Raw genomic sequence first — 21,881 nt, 5'->3', positions numbered from 1 at the left:
GACTGTCGTTATAACACAATGGGGCACTAACGAAGTTGAAACTAATGGTTTCTACCAACGACTGTCAACCTAACGACTGTCGTTGACACATGGAACACAAAAGAGCCATGACATCATCGGTCTGGTGAAAGCCCCTCACAGAGGTTAAATACCTGGGTCTCCACACCAAAAATCAGTTGGACCAGTCCCAGCCTGGTCAGATGCGAACACGAACTGATGAAGCCTCTTGGATGAGAGGTGAAACGTCTTCTAGACTATAACTAAGTCCAGTTGCTTTCGATTAAACCTTTCCTTGGATAACTATGACCTGGATGAATGAGAATATTCACAGAATTCTGCTCGAGGTTTCTGCCTCTTAAAAGGAAGTTTTTCCTTGCCACTGTCGCCTAGTGCTGCTCATAGTGGGAATTGTTGGGTCTCTCACGCAATAGCATAAGAAACAGTCTATGTGCTCTATACGAAAAGTGCCATGAGATAACTTTGTTCATGCTATAAATACTTTACCTGACTAAGCCTTACTCACCATCACCGCCACCAGGTCTAGGCTCCAGGGGGGTAGTTTCCTATATCAGAAGCACCACTTAAAATCTGAATGCTTCCCATGGGGATCTACTTCCTGCTGGGGTCTAAGCGCCAAAACTGTTTCTCCTGTGCACAATAAAATTCTATTCTAATCCAGATTTGTGCATGTTTTTCTCTAAGTCTCTCCTGATTGAAATGTATATTGTGCAATTTGAGATCAAAGAGAATCCATGACGTTTTTAACGTCTATCTTTGTAGGTCAGGAACAGTATCAATATAAATCTGTGCGTCCGGAAAGCATCTCATTAGTCCATTAATACCTCTGCTGATTGGCTGACACCATTATCACAGGTGGCTTAGAGGTTAGAAATGTTCCAGCATCAGAACCAGTAAATCCAACATTGTGTGTCACAGATCAAAGGACCTGAAAGCCTCAGATCTCTTGTGTCTGTTTCAGTGGAAATTAACGAAGCAGAAATGATGTCGCCATTTTGTGTCATACAGATGGTCCTTTGAAGCAGTCTGACTGGCCTGGCCAAATTCTTGCATGGAAGCCAGAGGGAAAAAAAAGTGTTTTTAAACCGTTAACCTGCATTCACAGTTACACCAAGTGTCCTGATGATGCTCTAAAGATGATTTATAGTTCTAAGTTCAGGTGTTTACCCACAGATGTCCTGTTAATCCATGTTTAGATTAATCACAGGGACTCAACACATAGGAATGTTAAGCAGCCGAACATTATTCAGAACTTTTATTGTAAATTCCAGGTTCCAGATGAAATATTTTTCAAATCCACAATGATGACTAACAGGAAATGTGCACTATACTATGAGAGAAACATGTACAGTGGAATTACATGTAATGGTGCAAAAATAAAAATGACATATTTTCCAGGAATGTTTGGAACAGGTCAGTATGATACAAAGAGTATGGAGTACATACATTTGAAATAGACATGAAATCTAGTTTTAGACTACTTCAACTTCAACCCACTTCTTCAGGTCCAGTTAGGCTGCTGGTGATTTTTGAAACAGATGCTGTTCTTAAACTCTGAAGCTTCAGGAGAGGCCTTTGTTTAAGGCTGTTGACGCTTGATGAAATAAAACACACACACACACACACACACACACACACACACACAAGAGAGTGATGCAAAGGCACAACAAAACTCTATATTTATATGAGCACTGATGAGCCAAAACATTACAACCACCTGCCTAATGTTTTTTTAGTCAAAACAACTCCAGCGAAGACATGGACTCTACAAGACGTCTGAAGGTCTAATACACTGACTGTGTTCACTTACGTGGTGTCACAAGATAATTAACATGATTTGCTTCTTCTGTGAGTGGTCATAATGTTTTGGTTCATTGGTGTAAGATCTTTTTAAAAGGTATGAAGCAAAGATATAATAATAATAATGATGAGAATAAACATAAAAGTACTTTATATCCATCAACCTAATCCATCCATCAGCTGCGTCTTTTATGCTGTTGCTTACTGACAGACACTGTCCATCAATCAGACTATTCACTCTCAAGAGACACCAAAGTCTAAAATTACCAAGTGCTCACGGAACATGTTCAAACATGGTAGAACAAGTTCAGACATGTCTGCAACATGAACATAGATTAAAATCTGTTAAATGATCCTTCGCTTCCGTCTTCCTTCCACTTAATCTTTAATGCTAATCTCACCTCTCTCATGTAACCCAGTAAATTAACAGGAAGACAGCAGTTACTTAGTTAAATATCTCAATTGAGACCTAACTCTTACACCAGTTTAAAAAAATAAAAATATATATTAATCATTTAGAATTAAGTTTATATAAGGTTTTCAGATACCTGGAGTTGGTCGTAGTCAGATGTGGCGCTGAGGGTCTTTAGATCAGTGTAGGTGTTCTCCCCCTTCAGCTCAATCTGCTATCAACATTAAAAAAGGATAAAAATTGAATTCATACATTGGTTGAATTTGCATGTCCAGAGGCCACAGCTGCATATACGATCCTGCACTACAGAAATATTGTGTGAGAATAAAACTGTACATTACAAAACAATTAAAGCTCATACGTCATCTTTCTGAGAGCTTTCAACAGCATCTCACAGTCTTCATCCAGGAAACTGGGCTGGAGTGTGGAGACGTGGCCTTGGGGCTATTTTGTCAGATACAGCTCCTAAAAACTCAACTTCCATGCTCAGAATAGCATTTTGTTTTTTTTAGCTATCTGAAGACGTCTGGCACTAACTCAACTATCAGTTTTAACATGCTGCCAGTTCCTTCTCGTTTTTACTGCATGTGACTCTGTGTTGTTGGTAAAACTGTTTGTCTTGCAGAGCACTTTTGCCTTTTACGACACAGTATCTTATGTTTGTATGTTTTGAAAAGTAGTCAGATCAAGATTGTTTAGTTTGTAAATGCTGCAGGGGAGAGATTCATTCCTAAAAAAGGGGGTACTGATGTATCACACGTCTAAAGGTGAATCATCCCGACTTCCTGCTACAGTCAAACTGAAAAGACAAGGATGTCCATGAGACGAGACTCTGACTAGACTGTGACGTGCTGAGGATGTCAGAACCCCTTATCAGATTCACTGTATTAGTGTTTACTGGGGGGGATATTTCACAGTCTCTTGTCTGTCTGTCACTCTCTCTGTTGTGAAGTGAAAAACATTTCGTCTTACCTTCAGCCTCCTGGAAAGACTTGGCAGGAGGAGAAAAACAAACAGAGCGAATATTAGCTAAAACTACTTGGAAAGTGCTGAGATGTAGTGAAATTATTGTTGTGCCACGTTTTCAAGTGATACCTCCAAAACAATACCTTTAGGCATGAAAGGAGTTTTAAAAAACTCTATTTTTTTACCTTCGATACTTGTACAAATCGACAACAACAGTCAGGATGTAGAGGACCAACAACACTCCACATATAACATAGGGAGCCAGCACCAAATCCTCACAGCTGCCTTAAAAACAGAGTTAAAACATAACCACAGGTTATTAAGAATACAGTAGTAACAGTAACAGTTATTTCTCACAGTTTTATTTCTACCTTGTGGTCCAATCTCTGATGCATTTCCCAGGTTATTTTGCAATCAAGTACTTTTTTTTTTAATCTATTCACTTTCCTTGTTTGCATAAGTCAGCCAACTTTCATTCATTTCCCAGTATCCCTCTCTCTTTCCACAAAATGTTACCAGTGAGGGGAAACGTGCATGAACTCTGACGTCAGCTGCGTTTATTAACGCAAAAGAAAACATCACCAGTATGATGCACTCTGGTCTATTGAGACTTCTGTGGTATAAAATAACACAGGTCCCTTCTTTACTGGAGTTTTCTCATGAATTTCTCAACACTGATAAAACACTGATAAAATAATAGGTAGGTCAATTTTCTTGTAATATAGTTAATATATCCGTCTGTACATGTTATTTATACAGTTCAATGACTGTACTTATCATGAACACTAAAACTTGACACTGCACTGTACTTTGTAGCTTTAACTCGCTTAACTTACTTCATTTCATTTCTGTTTACAGTTTACTGAAGCTCACCTTCCTTTAGCTCGTAGCTGGTTAGTTTGTAGTCATGTCACTTCACTTTACATATCATCTGTTATTGACAACACAGTCTCTGTAGCCAGTTATGTATTGTACTTTAGATTTTCTCTCAGATATATTCCTACACAAACAGCTGAATCATTGTCTTTCACTTATGAAACACTGTTCACAAGATTCACTAATTTACTGACTGTATCTGAATCACAACCTGCAGACAGCACATGTACACAAGCATGACTGTGCTTCATAGTGTAAAAATCTAAGTTTACCTTTCACATCCAGAGACACTGGTCTGGATCTCTGAGAGCCCCTGGAGGTTTGAGCTTCACACAGATACACCCCGCTGTCCGTTTGGCTGACCTGTAGGACCAGGGTGGCTGCTTGTCGTATCCTCGTCAGCTGGGATGAGGAGAGCTGACAAATGATTTGGTTAAAGTCAAGTTAAGGGTGAAACTTATCCCTGGTGTTTGGCGTACCCAACAGGAGAAAGTGAAAAAAGTGAATTAATACTAATACTGTAAGGCCAAAAGTATGTGGACGCTCAAACATTACACCCATTTTTCCATCATGAATTCTTGGGCTGCTCCATCAGTTATCATCAGCCACAAACTACAAGCAAAGCAATGTGTTTCCAGTTAGTGGTCTTTAAATTTGGTGGGTGTTAGCCTGGACCAAACCCTGTCTGATAATGCTAGTTCCCATGGGGAGAGTTCCTGCAGTGGAAATGCAGGAAACCTAGATGTGATTGTGAAAGCCATGGGCATTACTGTGCAGCCATGACAGCTTCTACTCCTGGTTTAGATGCTTTAAGAGGTTTTAAAAACCTGGATGTAGGGGTTTGCTCTCACTCAGCCACGAGAACATCTGACAGTGTGAGGCAGTATAACTCTCAGTCTGCATTCCAGTTTATCCCAGTGGTGTTGGATGCAGTTGACGTCAGAGCTCTGTGCAGGCTGGTCCAGCACTTTCACACCAAATTAGGAGGTGGCTTTGTGTATGAGGGTGCTGTCATGACACTGAATCTGAATCTGAATGGCATTGTCCACATTCTTCTGGCCACATTGTTGCTGTTCATTCACATATAAAAAGTGAATAGCTGAAAAAAAAAATCAATGAATAAAAAGTAAACAAAGTAAAACGCAGTAGATTCTTACGTTTCCACTGTCATCTCTGTACCAGGTGTAGTGGCTCACAGGAGGGTTAGCATCACTCGAGCATGTGAAGGTCACAGTGCGACCCTCAGAAACAGGACCAGACGTGCTGAGTGTTGCTGTAGTGAATCTGGGAGCATCTGTGGGAAAATAAACAGTGATTTCTACCTATAACAGAACAGGACTGGCAAATTAATAGGCAGGCGGTCTGGATCCTTCCATAATCTTATAGATCTGTACAGGTTTATGAAAAGCAGAAACTTGTTTGTTAAGTCGTTGATGAAAGAGCCGAGCAGAGTCTGCAGTTCAGATGCAGATATCTTACTTTTTTACTTGTGACAGAGTATTTACACACTGTACTTTGACTCCTCCACCACTATCACAAACACAGGTGTCACCGCCTGCAATACAATGGCACCTTGTGTTGTGCTTGCAGCCATATGCTTCAGTTTCATTACTTCCATCAACACCAAGTTAAGACAAGTTCAGCTTTTCAAACACTGACTGGTTAAAGAAATACTTGTCTGTGCAGAAAAAAATCCCCTTCAGGTCACGTCAGACAGAGTGTCGTGTTGAAGCACGTCGACTGTTACTCCTAAACTGTGTTATATTATGTCTAACACATTCATCAACTTAATGGGCAATAAATCAGCATCACTTTTCATTATGAAGGAGGCCGGGAGGAAGAAGAGAGGAGAACTAATAACGTGTCAAACGTGTCGGTGAATAAATGAATGAAAAAAAGCATCAGTAATTGAATGAATTAGTCATCAGTATATTCAGTTATTATGCAAGAGTGAAAACAACTTGCTAAATAACATTGAAAGTTATTTTACTTACACTTTAAATGATATATTTTAAAACTAACAACACCACCAGTACTACAAGCATATGTGGAACAGTTCATGTGGTTTAATGTAGTGGTTCCTGAATGTTTTTGACTTGTGTCTCATCAAAACAAAGCAATGTCTACATATAAGCCCTGCTGGTCAGAGGCAAATTAAAAAACTCAGAGAAAGGAAAATCACTCATAGGTTATATGTGTCTGACACAAATAATAGTCATTGTTTTTGTAGGTTATAAACCTATGATCACTGGTGATCACTTTTGAAGGCTGGTGGAAAAAACCTATTAAGTATTTCGCAAGAAAATGGCAGTGACAATGAGGAAAAAGCAAAAAAAACAAAAAAAAACAAACACAAAATTCAATCTTTGGACTGGATCTTTCTTTCTTGTGAAATATTGAATATTTTTTGGCCTCTCTGGGTCTCAAATGGTCATTTAAAGGAAACCATCTGAGATGTTTAGGGGGGAACGTGACTGTGTTGCAGCTGCTGACTGACTGAACTGATTTAACATCTGAAATGTGGAAAGATGTCGCAGCTAAACACTTTACTTTATTGTAAGAGATCACAAACCAAAAACAGGCCAATCATAATTTTTTAATGTCACATTTTAATCTGAGTATTAAGGTAACTAGTAAAGTAACTAATAAGTATAGAATCAAAAGTACAATATTTCCCTCTGAAGTGTACTGAAGTAGAGGTATAAAAATAATAAAATGTTACTGCTGATTGTCCTCGTGAAAAGGAGCAAAGCGAAGGACTTTTTGAACTCCCTCCTCTCTTTGTCACTTTTACACTTGTCACTTTTGTTTTCACAAGTGATCTTACACTTGTATGTCAGCAGAGGTTGCTGTTGCACTCTGCATGGTTCATTTTAATCCAACACTCACACAGGACGTTGAGTCTCTGAGTTGCTGCAGATGACTCAGTGCTGCCCCCCTCAAACAGCGGGTAGGACACGGAGCAGACGATGCTCTGGTTGTGATGGTCGGCTGAGGCGGTGAAGGTCACTGCAGACATCATGATCCTCTGCCCATCTACATTCTGCTCTCACAAAACAGAGGAAAAGACAGTAAAATAACACACAGTAGATCTTCTGTTTGAATGAATGAGTGAGTGAGTGATCCATCACCTGCAGCATTTCTGTCTCCTCCTGCCTGGAGCTGTCCTGGGGGAGCCAGGTGAGGGAGGGGGGCAGGACGGAGCAGGGCACTGGGACTGAACACTGCAGCCTCACCTGGGCTCCCTCTGATATCTGATTCACAGAGGTCAGCAGGGGAGCAGACGGGGCTGTTGTGGAGGACAAAGATCCAGTTAAAGATACTGGCTGTTTATAACACAGTCTTCTGAACAGCCTCTGATCTCTTCATCCATTCATACCTGTTTGGACCGTAATGCTGACTCCTTTAGCAAAATTGTATTTTACTTCATTTGGACACTGCAGCCTGAAGAAGTAAATGTTGTTGTAGTCCTTTGGGAAATTGTAGAACACTGTGGTGCAGTTCTTCTGTGTTAAGTTTCCGACTACATGCACCTACAACAGTATGAAGTATTTCATTGAAATTCTTGTAAACATTAGAAATGTTTGCACAACATCTAGAATAATGTTGTTTATCTAATATATCCACCTATCAATGTCACATGTTTATCACTGACTGTGAGATTAACCCTGATTAACTCATCGGAAAAAGGCTTTAAAGTCGCCACATCAAGTTTTGTGTCACCAAGTGAAAAAACAAAACAAAACAAAACAAACAAGACACCACCCACCTGTACGACGTTATTGAGAGGACTTTGTGAATTTAAGGAATTAATGAAAGGACCAGTCATGTTTCCTTTCCTCCAAACGCCGCTGTCTGTGCACTGTAGGACGCCTGCCTCGTGCTCGTTTGGGACCTCAAAGTGACACGGGACTGTGATACACGAGTGACTGATACCCACAATCCTCTGGGGCAGTGTCACATCCCAGGTTTTACAAAAGACACCTGGAGAGGCAAAATGCAAAACTTTAGATTTATCTAGAGTCACAAATGTAAGCAACAGCACATACTCTCTGTCTTTCAGCTTCATTTCAATACTTTACTCTCCCAGACAGAATGTAACTAAGTACATTTACTCAAGTACTAAACATAAGTGCAATTTGAGGTACTTGAGTCTTTTCTTTTCATGCGTTTCATGCTTTTTACATGTTTTTTTCTCCACTGCATGTGTCTGACACAAATAATAGTCATTGTTTCAATTTATTTTCAATCATTTCAAGGTTCAAACTGTTGGTTGGTCAAAACTAACACTATTTTCTTACTATTTTTTAATCATTAGCTGCACCATTATATAAAGCAATTCCACTTCAACAATCTGAAGAACATTTACCCAATCATACTGATGTATTTTTATGAACAGAGTATATTTATAGTATGATATTAGTACTTATTCTTAAGTAATGGATCTGAATACTTCCTCTGGAACTATATATTTGACTGTAAAAAAAAATCCAAAAGCTTCCACCTGGACAAATATAAGGTGTGTAAAATGTGGGAACTACCAACCTTGCATCACAGCAATGAACAAACTGACAAGTGTCAGACCAACATCCATCTCAGCTGAACAAGATGAAGCTTTTAAATAAAGATAAACCATCAGACAGTTAAACAACACAAAAACAAACAAGAGAAAGAGAAAAGAAAAAATATTTACTGATATTCACTGATACCAAAAATCACAGGTTATTTAGATAATGGTTCAAAATTCAGGGAAGTAAATAAAAGAAATGATATTGTATGGGTGCTACAGTTTAATGCAACTTATGAGAAAAACACCGTCACTCTGCTGTGCCACACTGAGGTAAGAAGAAACATGTGAAAACTGTGATGCAAAAAGCAACTAACTCCCCATAAGAAACATCGTTTATGCTGTTTTCAAAACACAACATCTCGACTTAATCAACAAACAGTAAAATGTAGTGGTGAGGAAATATTTTTTAATCATACCAGAGCACACACATTCATAGATTGAATCTTTACCTGTCAAGTGATTATAAGCAGCTCATCCAAAGCAGACATCTGTGTGTTTGTGTGTATGTGTGGTGAAAGAGGAATAAATCATTAAAGAAGGAAGTGTTGGAGAAAGGAACTGGTGCTGGTGTGTGTAAAAGAAAAATATGTTGTGAAATTTAGTAAAAGTGTCTGTGGTGAAACTCTGACTGTGAATGACATGTCATCAGAAAATAGCTTTAGTTAATTCCTCTGTCAAACAAGTATTCACCAAAATTACAAAAACATATTTATACATCATGTACCTTTAGTGGGGTTTGAGATGTCTTCAGGTAGAGTTGGACATAAGTGTCTCCCCTTTTTACTTTTTAATTAAACTATAATCAAACAAAGTTCTGTAACTCAGTACTTTACCCTGTATGTACTTTCCCACTGCTTACACAACTACCTTTTAATTTCCATTTGTCAATCCGTTGTTCCTCATAGTCTTGTTGCCCTCCAATGTGCACATATTTAGATATCAGCAGATAGAAATATTTAATTTTACTGTACGTGATTTATAGGTTTCAAAGATGAAAACACAATGAAAACTATTGACGTCATGGTGGAGCCAGAGAGAAAGTCAGGGGATCATTAAAGTCATTATACCTGTGGGAAATGTGAAGGAAAATCAGAGGAAAGTTAGATTTCATCTAGTTTGGTGGAGCAGACGTCATCAAACTTTGATGCAGAGCAGCTTGTTCAAAATGTGAGTAATCACAATGAAACACCTTCACTTTATGCCACTAGAGGGCAGCACAGGCAGGAGAATCAGACGTAGATACAAAACACACACAGACACACACACACACACACATTTTCACACACCTGTTTGAGCCACCAGAGTGCAGCATTAGAAGACACTGTAAACCCTGACATCTGTATTTAAATACCTCTGAGGACCATCACTGACATGCTGCTTTTTTAACCTTCACAATCACCAAACACCAACGCAGACCATAATCTTAATCTAATCAGTCCTTAACTGTCAATCAGCCCTCAAAGAAGTGAGGAACAGAAACAATGTCCGTGTCTTCTGGTGAAAAATACGTGTTTACAAGAAATATCGAATGCAGCAATTTCTGTTGAACGACTTCCTTCTGTGTGATGAGGGTAATTCTGTCTCGACCTTTTGCAACATCGGGTCAGGGGGCAGCAAAAGCAGGAAGTGATAACACATTCAAACTTTTCTGAGGGGAAGAAGAAAGGACAGTAGAAAACATATTCAAAGTGGTAAATGAAAGCAGAATGAGTGGAGCCAATACCAACCAAGTGCAGGAGCCAGTGACTCCTTTGTTTCCTGAGGCTGAACATTCAAATTTATTAGATTATATGTTAATAATAGTTCCAGCAGAATGCACCATATCAGAAAGTGGCACTTAATGGCTGAAAACTGGATGACGACTAAAAATCCAGTTTGAAAGAACTTTTTTTCTCTGACCATTTATTTGTGTCCTTTTTATTATTGTGTCTCAGAGGACTGACGTGCATCAGCATCAGCAACTCAGCCACTGTTATGTGGTTGCTTTCAACTTTTTTGTCTGTCTATTACTGGAACCCTGTTCTGTGACAGAGACGACCACATTTACCAGAAAAATCAGCCAAGAGTTTGATATGTGGGGACATAAAATGACAACTGACAACTAAGTTTACATCACTTATGTATGTTTGATGGAAATCAAACTCTAAAAAGGATGTGACTGTTTGTGTAACTCAAAGTAAAGTCCAACGTGCATCACTGGGACAAATTCTCCTTGTGGAATAATGAGGATGATCTAAAGTTATTCGCGGTAATAACACAAGGTCACTGGCCCCGTTTAGAGAAATCTGATTGGCTGAGGAGACCGAGGAGGAAAGTAGTAACTCTAAACTGTGATTAACACAAGTCGGTCATCCACTCTGTGTGTTTATGCATGTGTATGTGTGTGTGAGTGTGTGTGTGTGTGTGTGTGAGAGAGAGAGACAACGACAGGGAGACAAAGTGAGTGTGACTGTGAGAAAAAGGGGAAGACACAGCAGACACACATGACACAAAATGAGAGGGAGAAAGAGGAAGGGTCTGTGTGTGTGTGTGTGTGTGTGTGTTTTAGCTTTTGGCAATAAAACCTCTAGAAGTAACAGTGACACAGGGGAACTTCACTCTGCATGAACACACACACACACATACACACATAGAGCTCATGAAGATGCATCTTCACTTCTGCCTCTGACCACTGAGACTGAAGCAGCTGACCTCAGAGCAGTGATATCAGTTCAACATCTACAGGTAAGAAATCAGGACGTTTTCTCTGATTCTCTGATTTCACAGATGAACTTTATTACACTTTCATTAATAACATTTAAAACACTCACTCCCTGGTAGTTTTCCACTTATGGCTGAAAAGGATTTTGACCTTCATGGAAGTGAAGCGAGATGTGGGTTAATCGTAAATGCTATGTATGATTGGGTTTAGTGACTTTGGTTGTTTTGGGTACGTTTTTAACATTACTGAGAATCTGCAGGTTTTTGCTAAAAAGATCATGTTTTCTTGTTTCTTGTTCCATTGTGGCTTCACTGGCTTCGTCTGATCATTTACTGCAACTGATTTCCAACATTTTCGCCTCAGGACCCTGAACCAAGGTCCCTTTAAATTTAATCAATAGTTTTCAATGGCCTGGAAAGGTGAAGTCTGACAAGAGAAACCAAACTCTGTGAAGCAGTTATGTTTTTGCTTCTTTTTCATATTAACTCTTGTGACCCTTTGAGGGGTCGTGATCCTCAGGTTGGAAACCACTGACCTACTTCATTCAGTGAAATGCAGGTCACAGGAAACAGGGAGCATCACTCAGGTTGAAGTTGACTGGGTTTTTTCAGGTTATTCTGAGTGAGCATGATATTCTGATTTTATTTCAACCCACTTTCACAAAAGTTCGTGAAATACTCACGAAATGTAATCTGTTAATTTCATTGTCTTGAAAGTAAAATATCTACTTGTCATGACTCCAGCATTATTACATGTATTTATGGTTATGTTTGGCACACACAGCACTTGGTTAGGTTAGTGAAAAATCATGTCAGCCGGTACATGTTAATATTGTAATTTTGAATCCCACCACAGTGCAGCTACACTGAGGGGTTGGACTTATGTAGTTCACTTAGTGGTCGGAAGTTTGTGGTTGACTCAGATGGAGCAGGACTCAGAGCTGAAACTGTGTTTGTGGTGAATTGCTGCTTAATGAGCAGTGCTGGGCTCATAAATGTCTTCTTCTGTGGTGTTTTGATGCACTTCCTCTCGGTGATGTTCACTTTGTCTCAGTGTTTCTGACATTTTTTATTTTTTAAACAACAGCTTCCTGTCCATTTTGATATAATTCAATGCCAGTGACAACAACTACAGCTGCTTCTACTGATAACACAGTGATTTGTCTCACAGAGGAAGAACTCCAGCCTCCATCAGTTACCAGCAGTAACTTATTGATTATTGAAACACTGATCACTTTTATCGTTTTATACACTGTGTTAAAGCTCGTTCTTTTTGTTTCTTAATCATCTTTCTACAATTATTTGACAAAACAGATGCTGATACTTCACTTTGTTGTGGTTTACCGCCTGTACCAGACCAGTGCCTATTGATACCAGCATGATGTGTTTGCCCACAGTGCACCCATGCCTTCTGTTCACCACTCGTGCTCACAAGTCTGTGTCATAAAATTGGTGGCACTTTTAAATAGGTCACAGTAGATGAGTAAACAGGAAATGGACAGTGAGAAAGAGAGTTAGGACAAAGGTCCCTGGCCAGAACTGAGCTGGGATGTTGTGATTACATGATGTTTCTTAACCACCAGAACGCCCATAAAGCTTAACCAAGCCAAAACAAGAACAGCCTCAAAATACATTGTTTATATGAAGTAAGAATGCTTAAAAAAACTGAGGCAACTCCACAGGCTCCAGTTATTCTTGATGCTTGTGAGACGTGTGGTCCAATCACATAACAAAAGTGGAGTAACAGCACACATTTTCTCTACTGGAAGACATTCACAGTGTTGAATTCACTACACAACATGTGAACAACACTGTTTGCATTAAAAGTGACGGAAATAGTCGCATCAAGAATAAAAAAAAGTGCTAGATTTGGAAATTTTCTCACCTCCACACAGCTGACCACAGTGTGAAGTGGGTGTGAATGTTAGACATGCTCCACTTTATCTGACGGAAGTTTAATGTCTCTTTGTCTCTTATTCACATTTTTAAAAACAACATCATTGTTTAACTTTGATCTAGTTGTGTACACACAATTGTTCTATGCAGTGGATTATTATAAATAACCATTTGGGTGTGTTCTGTTTCAGTTTTATTTGCAACTAACTCTCAAATTCCAAGAAATGACAGCCGAACGATAAACAATATGGTTGTAAAAGAAATCAGTGTGTGTCATACACAGATTACTGGAATGGTAAACACCTGTGGTTAATTAGAGGTGAAGGAAATGTCACCTCAGCTGTGTTAAACGAGCTTCTCAGAGCTTCTTTTCCCCCCAGTAAACCACATCATGCAGTGTGTGAAAGAAATGGGTGTAATTCAAATCCAGCTGAAGTTTTTTAGTGTCTACATGGTCGTTACTCACACACACATAGCTGCAGTTATTTTTTTTGCACCTGATTATACACAATCTAATGGATAATTCAAACAAAAGTGTTTTCATAAAGACAAAATAAAATGATCATGAACATACAGACGGTCTCTCCATGCTCCCCCATGAACAATACCATCAAAATAGCAAGTTGGACCTGCACTGAGAGCTTACCACCATCTGTGTTTGTCTGCTGAGCTGGTGCAGCAGTTTTATCAGATTAACATGCAACCACCGTTCTGTTCAGTCACCCTGACACTGGTGAGTGCTGCACGTGCAATTCAACACACTTCTGGAGCAGCACAGACTTCTCAGAAAAATGGCAGAGAGCATCTGTCAACAACCCACAACAGATTAGACATGTGTCATAATGGTCTTGTATTTCTATCAATCACATTCTTTTCACATAAACCACTTGGTGTGTGAGATGTTTAACATTTTATAACTTCACTCTGTGTCGTGTTTAACCTGTGGTCTCCATGTTAGGGAAATCACCTTGTTGATTATTTGGCAGTATCACTTATGTATTCTCTATGAGCTTTTTCCAGTTCTTTTTGAATGTAGATGACGTTAACACAGAGAAACATTCACATTCAAGGCTGTTTTTTGTGGCTGCATCGTTTCATCATGTCAAAATATTTTAGATGGCTCGTTCATCATTTAATTCACATTTCCCCAAATTCTCTAAATATTCGGTAGCCTAGGATTTGGAAACTTTGGGATGGTCGACCCAGTTTCACGGCCGGTCGTGAGTTAGTCACGAAATGTAATCTGTTGATTTCATGACAGCCAGCACGGCTTCATGACATTTAATGTACTGATTGATTTGGCCTACAGACACAGGTATTGTTTATTTTATTTGTGACAATAAAATCTAGACTTACAGTGATTACAGAAATATTACAAGCATTTATGATTATGTTTAGACACACAGTTGGGTAAGGTTATGGAAAGATTGTTTTATTGAACAGAAATTGTTCACAGGGACTTCAGACACAACGTGTTGATTAAAATATAAAACCGTGATCTTTTATTAACCTTAACCAAAATGCTTTTGATGCCTAAGCCTGACCACACACAGGGACTCTGGATACAAACCCCTGTGTCTGGGGTTGTTGTGCACTTGGTTAGAACTTCTTGAAACTCTGCTTCTGTTAATGAATGTAGTGCTTTATCCAAACAATATGTTTCCAATTGAAATACATGATTTTGAAAGTCATGCTCACTGTCACGAAAACAAGCCAGATTTTCGTCCATGTAAATTAGAAGATTACGTCTTGTGTGAATGGACACAAACTGCTGTGACAGTGAGTTGGGTGTTGGGAGTTTTCACATACATATTTCTCTGTATGTGTGAAGTCTTAGCAAATACGTTGAATGCACTTCCTTCCTTGTTATTAAAATTTGAAACCTGCATTGTGTTTACTCACTGGCAGTCTTGCTCTCTCCTGCATTTACTGGTGCATTTCTGCTTTTCTTGACACAGCTGCTGGTACATCTGTGGAATAGTGTGATACCACTGGCAGAAAAGATTGCTGTGCTGTGCTGCTGGTTGTCAGAAAGTCCACACAGAGGGGGGGGATTTTTATCTGTTTCCCATAGAAGTTCATGTCATTCTCTTCAGTTTTGTCAGTGATGTCCTGGGTTCACCAGATTAATGAGGACATCTCTCTCCGTAATACCACCAGCTGCCACGCGGTACAGCAAAGGGTTTTATTTTCTCATCTGAGGTTGAAGGAAGCTGTACATTTGTTTTGTTGCCTTCTTCATTTCCCCTTTGAATGCAGCAGTCTTCCTTCTCTAAGTTGTAGAAACTACCTCAGTGCTCGTCAGCTGGACTCTTTTCTTTTATTGTGAAGGTCAAAAGCATTTACCACTGGTAAGGTCACTTTTAAATCTATAAAATATTACATCCTTGTTGGTCTCAGCCTTCTTGAACAGTGTATTTATATCTCCTTTGGGCACCCGAGGCTTTTTTGCTATTATTATGCTCTGGTCCACACTTCACCTTGGCAGTATATTTGATGTTTTCATGTCACATTTCACCATATGGGTCTGTAGATCTGATACATATCCTGAGTGGGCTCGGACCAGAGTGTAATCTGTCAGATACATGTTCATTGTTTTTTTGTTTTTGTTTGTTTTTTAGATATGCTCAGACTTTTACATGCGTAAAGTTCAGTGCAGAGATCTGCCAGTCACTAGACCTCCTAATACATCTACAGCTACACTAATACATTTTATACAGTGTTATTCTAATGCTCACTTTTTGGTAATTTACATGAGAATTTAAGACACTGTTATCTTGAAGTTCACTTCTAGACGTGTATGAACATGTTTATTTACATTTAATCAAAACCACGATTTTTCTGTACCCTTAGCCAAAACCACAGACAGGATTGTGGATGTGAATTCTGGTCTCTGGTGTGACAGTAATGTGTTTTGTGCACTCACCATCTGCCTCTTCTGTGTGTGTCTGGAGATACAGCTTGAAGTAGTCTGATCTACTAGCCCCTGTCAGAAGGAAAAAAATAAGGAAAGCTAATCACAGAAACATCAGAAAGTCAGCTGTGGTTCGTTCATAATCGGGAGAATGTGTGAAAGTGAGTAGGATTAGGAGATTCTGCACCCAGCTGCTGCAAGTGTGAGCTACTGTTAAAGCACAATGTTGTGTTTTTGTGCGCATTTTATTATGTATCATATTATATTATTGGACACAGAGATAAATCTGATTGATCTTTTTATCTGACTCTGAGTATGCAAATGGAGGACCGATTGTCTCAGTAGAGCTGACAGGAAACATTACAGAATAGGAGAGGCCAAGATAGTATGACCCACATTTCTCTCACACACGCGCCTTTACTGAAGTGAAATGACTCAGCAGGGCACACACACACACACACACACACACACACACACAGTTTATTCATACAGTCTACTGTCTATTTCAAGAGCATCATATAAAGATCAAGACTTGTGATCAGAAAATTTGACTTCTTGAAAAGACACATGAAGCTTGGGAGTCTAATCTTATTTTCCCTCACCACTGCTGTTGGGCAGTGGAATGTTTTTAGCATGAAAGTAAAAGAGGAAGTAACGCAAACCCACATGCGCATTCATGAACTTATGTACCAGCCTCTGAAATAGATATACATTCTTTGTCTCCTTGCACCCATTGCACCCATTGCACAAATAAAACAGGAAGGAAAACATCTTTGTAACCCACGTAACTATATTTATCAAGTTTGTTTTCCATCATGATCTGAAAGATGGCTGACTGCCTGTCAGACAGAGCAGGACAAACTGACAAACATTGTCTAGTCAACTGATGTTGGTAATAGTCACGTATGAAGATTAATTTGTGGTTGTCACTTTGTGTTTCAGCTGACACAAGTAACACAAATAAACCCCTTCCTGCTCCGTCACTGTCTCTTGCTATGCAGAAGTGCAACATGATTCCAAAAAACATCTTAACAGCTTTTTCTAACATTCATCACTGCTGCTCATGATCTGCAAAGAGCCATAACCAGAGAGAGTCAGCTGATTTCCAATATGATGAGTTATCCATGGTTTATTTTTCTCTGTATTTGCAGCCACATGATGTTTGCCAACACCTCTGAGCTGATCCACATCAGCAAGTCTTCCAAGGATGACCAGACAACAACAGTGGACATTGAAGCCATCATGGACAACATCAGCATCATCCTCTACACACTGACCGTGGTGCTCGGCATCACAGGGAACTCTGTGGTGATCTGGGTGGCTGGATTCAGGCTCAAGGTGGATATAACATGTATAATGTGTTAAACCTATAGTGCATGGGTGTATTAATGTTATGAGAGATGTGAAAGGTAGTGATATATCATTAGATACAGGCCATTTATTTGCATTGGTTACTCTTCTGTCAATGTATGCGATACCTAACACTTCTCTTGCTTTCTCCTCTTTTCCTTCTCCTTTATTCTTTTCTATTTTTTCTTTTCCCTCCTCTTTTCTATCTCCTCAGCCGAAGGTCACCAATGTGTGGCTGGTGAATCTGGCGATAGCAGACCTGATCTTCTGCTTCACGCGAGTCTTCTCCCTCATTAAGAAGCTCTTCTTTGACCACTGGCCATTTGGTGTCTTCCTCTGCAAGTTCAACGGCTTCTTCAAATACGGCAACATGTTCTGCTCCGTCTTTCTTCTGGCTGTGATCAGTCTGGACCGAGCGCTCTGCGTCTGGCAGCCTGTTCTCTCCAAACGACGGCGCACCCTTTGGGCTGCGAGGGTGGTGGCTGTGTGCGTCTGGACCGCAGCGATCGCCTTCAGCACTCCGTACTTCGTCTACCGCCAAGTCTACCCAGGGAAGAACAACCTGAGTAAGTGCTCTTTGGAGGTGAAGGAAGCAACAGTGGGGGACAACAAAACCAAACTGGCTCTGTACTCCATCCGCTTCATGTGTGGCTTCATGTTGCCGTTCATGGTCATCCTCATCTGTTACATCCTGGCCGGCGTTGGCATCCGACGCACCCGTCTGTCAGGGAAATCGCGCCCTCTTCGTGTGTTAGCATCATTAGTCATCGCGTTCTTCCTGTGCTGGGCCCCGTACCACTGCCTCCTGCTGGTGAAGATGGTGGACAGTAAGAACAAGGTGGTGAAGATCTGGCACCCTGTGGCGAAGGGCATCGCCTACTTTAACAGCTGTGTGAACCCGCTGCTGTACTTCTGCATGGGGCTGGATGTGAGGGGCCGGTTCAGGCAGAGTCTGGCGGGGGTGTACAAGAGAGCTCTGGCAGATGACGTGGACGGACAGACGACTCAGTCCAACGAACGCTCTTTGGACGACAGCAGCGGGTCCAAACATACTACTGTTGTGTCGGCAGGAAGGATTCAGACAGCAGTGGATGTAGCTAAAGTCTGAGTTTCTTCCAATGATCCCAAAGTGTAGAGGACCATACAGGTGGTTTATCATGTTTTAACCACAGTGATGTGGAAGTTTCCGTTAGATGACAGTACAGAGTCAAATGTATTTCAGGGGAAACTGTATAAGATTGTAAAGTATTTCTTTTAACTTTATTTCATTTTACTCTTTAACACAAACATCACATATTGAATTAACTGTTGTACACACTGATATGCTATATACCCAGATTTTTCTGACAATAGTAGAGTCCTGAAAATGAAAGGCAAGTCAGTCTGTATTGCACCTCTTAATAGGGCAGTTTCAAAGTGCTTTATACTTTGTCCTCTTTATTAGAGTATTCCATGTTACTTCCACATAAACCCATCAGTGCAGTCACTCTCTATAGGTAGCTTTTAGGACTTCTGGAAAACTGTGTGAAACATTTACACATAATGAGCAAAGACGTGAAACTGCTGGTGCTTCTTTAAGCCTTTCTAATGTAGTTTAAACCACTTATTAAGTATTATTTCCTTCTCAGACAGAAGTCTTGTGCCTGCATTTAAACAGTTATCCTTAAAATAAGTAGTAGCTTTGGAAACATTTACTCAGTGTGGAACTGAATTTTATTTGTGCTTTGGACTGCTGACCTGAGAGTGAGGAGACTGACTGGATGAATGTTCTTTAAATGAACATGGCACATGTTGATACACTGAGGTCAGATTTTCCTGTTGCGTTTAGATGCTTGTGATTTAAGTCACAGATGAGAAGTGGAACTGTGTCGAGTCTGGAGGGATAGGAAGGAAGGTACGAACAAGGGAAGTGAGACTATTTCAAGGAAATACAGCAATAACTTGGTCATGCCACTGTCTTGTCTATAAAGGCCACATCAAAGGTTAGATATATTGAAACTGAACAGTCAGTTCAGAAACAGTCCATTGCACTTCAAATAATTGCTCACATGGTTTCTATGTGTAATCTCATTTTCTATCATTAGGAAAACTCAGGATGGTTTCATTGGTTTGAGTGTGGCTTTAAACTCAAAGACAACTGAGCAGAGCATCTCTGGCTTGTATGGGACACATGTACGACGACAATAAAATCAAGCTGAGAGGCTGGTCAGCCAGCACAATGTACATCATTCCTTAGCAACCAGCTCATAAAACACAGCTGTACTTACTCTGCAGATTATTTATGCATCACTTAGATACATGTCTGTCTGTTTATCTTGAACTCACTGTTCTTAAAGTTTATGATGTTTCTGCACAGTTGTGTATCATAGCAGCAGTAACATGTTAAATAACATCTAACATCTAAGCTCACAGTGTTTCACTTTGAAACTCACTGCAATTATAAGCTTACTTTTTTTTGTAAATTTCTGTAACATTTCTATAATGTAATATTATTTTGTAAATACTGCTAGATTGTTATAGACAAATTAAAATATGAAACTATGTGGTCTGAAGCCACTGTGAATTTCTTTCAAGTTGTAGGAACTTAAAACTGAGTTGAAACTGTTTAATTGTGTAGAGGTGTCTATAAAAACACCAAAAGCTTATATAAATTTACCAGTACCTGTTGTAGTGTCTTTAATGGTTTAAAATTGAAAAATAAATGTTAATTCTTGCCAATGGATGGATGTCTTGCTGATGAATTTGTATATTTCTGAACTACAGAGAGCATGACTGTCACTTCAGAGGCCACAGTCTTAACTCCCATCTATGGTTGTGTTGAGGCAACAAGAACTCTTGAACACATGGTTAAGATAAGGAAAAGATTGTGGTCTGAAGCCACTGTGAACTTTCTCTGTATTTAACCAGGCCATAGTCTCTCCCTAACTTTAACCAAGTGTTGTTAGGGCCTTAACATAACCATAAAAAAGTTTATCAACTCTGTAGTCCATACAAATGACAAAGCTCAGCCTTTAAAAATGTGTTTACTTGAACTAAAACTAATACTCCTGAAAAAGTTCTTCCCTGGAACATTATTATCAGCGTCTAAGTTATGGTGTAACTTTGTTCCTCCTCTGAAAGGCTGAAAGTGACATATAAAGAGAAAGATGAAGAGTAAAAAGAGGATGTGATCTTCTTCACCTGACCAGTTTAAATGGTTGTGAAACTGATGTAATAATAGCTCAAAGATCAGAAAAACATTTCCAAATTCCTCTTTGCTCTTTAGGAGGATCAGAGGGTTGATGTAGAGACCTTACATTTCCACTAAAATGAATCATTCTGGCTGATTCTTTGTTTACTACATGCATTAGAACAGACTGAAATAACCCTTTCCTCATTAGATATATATGCACATACTGCCACCTGTGTTTGATAGAGATTATAGCTTCTACATATGTCAGTGGTGAACACACACATTCACAGTTCATATCTACAAGAACAAATACTTCTAAACATGTGTAATGAAAATGAGAATAGAAATAAAATACTATAACACCATATACAACAATAGTATGATTAAATAACAACAGTTGTTAATAGAAATATAATATCACATGTAATGAAATAAAACAGTATAATATATACAGTAAATAATACAGATGATTGTACAGCGATATATTATAGTATAGTACAGAAAAATATAGTATAGAATATAAATATAGTATATTATGAATATGAGTAAATACTGAGTATAGAGGAATATGATACATAATACATGTGTTAGACATGCAATATTTGCAAATTAGTCCAACAGAGAGAAGGAATGTGATTTAATAACAAATCAGAAAACTGGCATCAAAATACACAGTGATACACAAACATGATCATTCAAGTTCCATGAGAAAGTTGTTTAATAAACTTCACGATTTGTACCAAAAACTACAGACTCACTCCTTGGCTGAACTTTTCTGCTACAAAGATAGAAATGAAGGAACTGCACAACATCGACATCTTGCAACATGACAAGTATCAGTGACATTGATTGTGTAATTACAGACAGAGGCTCTCATACACGTGTAAAATCAGTACACTGACATTTGAATACAATAATGATAATTTAAGCTCAACAATGGAGCAAAGTATATAGAGAAATCAGGTTGGTTGTATCAGGTTGCAAAGGTTCAACCAGTAAAAATTCAAATATACTATTGAAAGCACAAGTTGTCTCACAGTTGATTTATTCCAATCTGCTCTCACTACCACTAAACACCAAACCATACACTTCAACATACTGAAGCATCAATCTGAACTCTTAAAATATTAGATAACAACAGACAGTATATGGACAACAACAGTTCATAAAGTAAGTTTATAAATATTAAACTGTGAGATATCATCAT

General features: G+C 39.2%; 2 protein-coding genes across 7 annotated transcripts; one reads left to right on the top strand and one right to left on the bottom strand.

Annotated features, from left to right (window-relative positions):
• Positions 1–1,258: 1,258 nt before the first annotated feature.
• si:ch211-171h4.5 (sialoadhesin) lies at positions 1,259–9,232 on the bottom strand. 5 transcript variants are annotated; one of them, XM_018682104.2, is made up of 12 exons: positions 9,092–9,232; positions 8,618–8,686; positions 7,842–8,056; positions 7,452–7,605; positions 7,204–7,361; positions 6,962–7,115; positions 5,230–5,366; positions 4,345–4,489; positions 3,382–3,481; positions 3,203–3,221; positions 2,367–2,444; positions 1,259–1,612 (listed from the first exon to the last, which is right to left on the bottom strand). In XM_018682104.2, exons 2-12 carry the CDS (start codon positions 8,664–8,666, stop codon positions 1,598–1,600), a joined length of 1,224 nt encoding a protein of 407 aa, XP_018537620.1. In that variant the 5' UTR covers positions 8,667–8,686; positions 9,092–9,232; the 3' UTR covers positions 1,259–1,597. The 5 variants fall into 5 exon arrangements, 3 of the variants coding, with proteins under 3 accessions (XP_018537620.1, XP_018537621.1, XP_018537625.1); XM_018682105.2 differs by having other exon boundaries at positions 2,367–2,441; XR_001961520.2 differs by lacking the exon at positions 3,203–3,221.
• A 1,807-nt stretch (positions 9,233–11,039) lies between these two features.
• Positions 11,040–20,224, top strand: LOC108886948 (C3a anaphylatoxin chemotactic receptor). Of its 2 annotated transcripts, none has more exons than XM_018682102.2 (3): positions 11,040–11,366; positions 17,304–17,490; positions 17,717–20,224. In XM_018682102.2, the coding sequence occupies exons 2-3, from the start codon at positions 17,308–17,310 to the stop codon at positions 18,608–18,610; spliced, it is 1,077 nt and encodes a 358-aa protein (XP_018537618.1). In that variant the 5' UTR covers positions 11,040–11,366; positions 17,304–17,307; the 3' UTR covers positions 18,611–20,224. The 2 variants fall into 2 exon arrangements, with proteins under 2 accessions (XP_018537618.1, XP_018537619.1); XM_018682103.2 differs by lacking the exon at positions 11,040–11,366 and adding an exon at positions 15,279–15,589.
• The last annotated feature ends 1,657 nt before the right edge of the window (positions 20,225–21,881 follow it).

This window comes from Lates calcarifer, linkage group LG3 (assembly GCF_001640805.2).
Source record: "Lates calcarifer isolate ASB-BC8 linkage group LG3, TLL_Latcal_v3, whole genome shotgun sequence".
In the NCBI taxonomy this organism is placed as follows: Eukaryota; Metazoa; Chordata; class Actinopteri; family Centropomidae; genus Lates; species Lates calcarifer.
The sequence above is the reverse complement of the archived record's forward strand: the minus strand, read 5'-3'. Positions and strand labels throughout refer to the sequence as shown.

Coding starts and splice junctions, on each gene's coding strand:
- si:ch211-171h4.5 (XM_018682104.2), bottom strand. CDS start 8,666: ATGGATGTTGGTCTGACACTTGTCAGTTTGTTCATTGCTGTGATGCAA. Junction 7,116..7,203: donor AGGAGACAGAAATGCTGCAG/GTGATGGATCAC, acceptor TTGTGAGAGCAG/AATGTAGATGGGCAGAGGAT. Junction 5,367..6,961: donor TCAGAGACTCAACGTCCTGT/GTGAGTGTTGGA, acceptor ATTTTCCCACAG/ATGCTCCCAGATTCACTACA.
- LOC108886948 (XM_018682102.2), top strand. CDS start 17,308: ATGATGTTTGCCAACACCTCTGAGCTGATCCACATCAGCAAGTCTTCC. Junction 17,491..17,716: donor TGGCTGGATTCAGGCTCAAG/GTGGATATAACA, acceptor CTATCTCCTCAG/CCGAAGGTCACCAATGTGTG.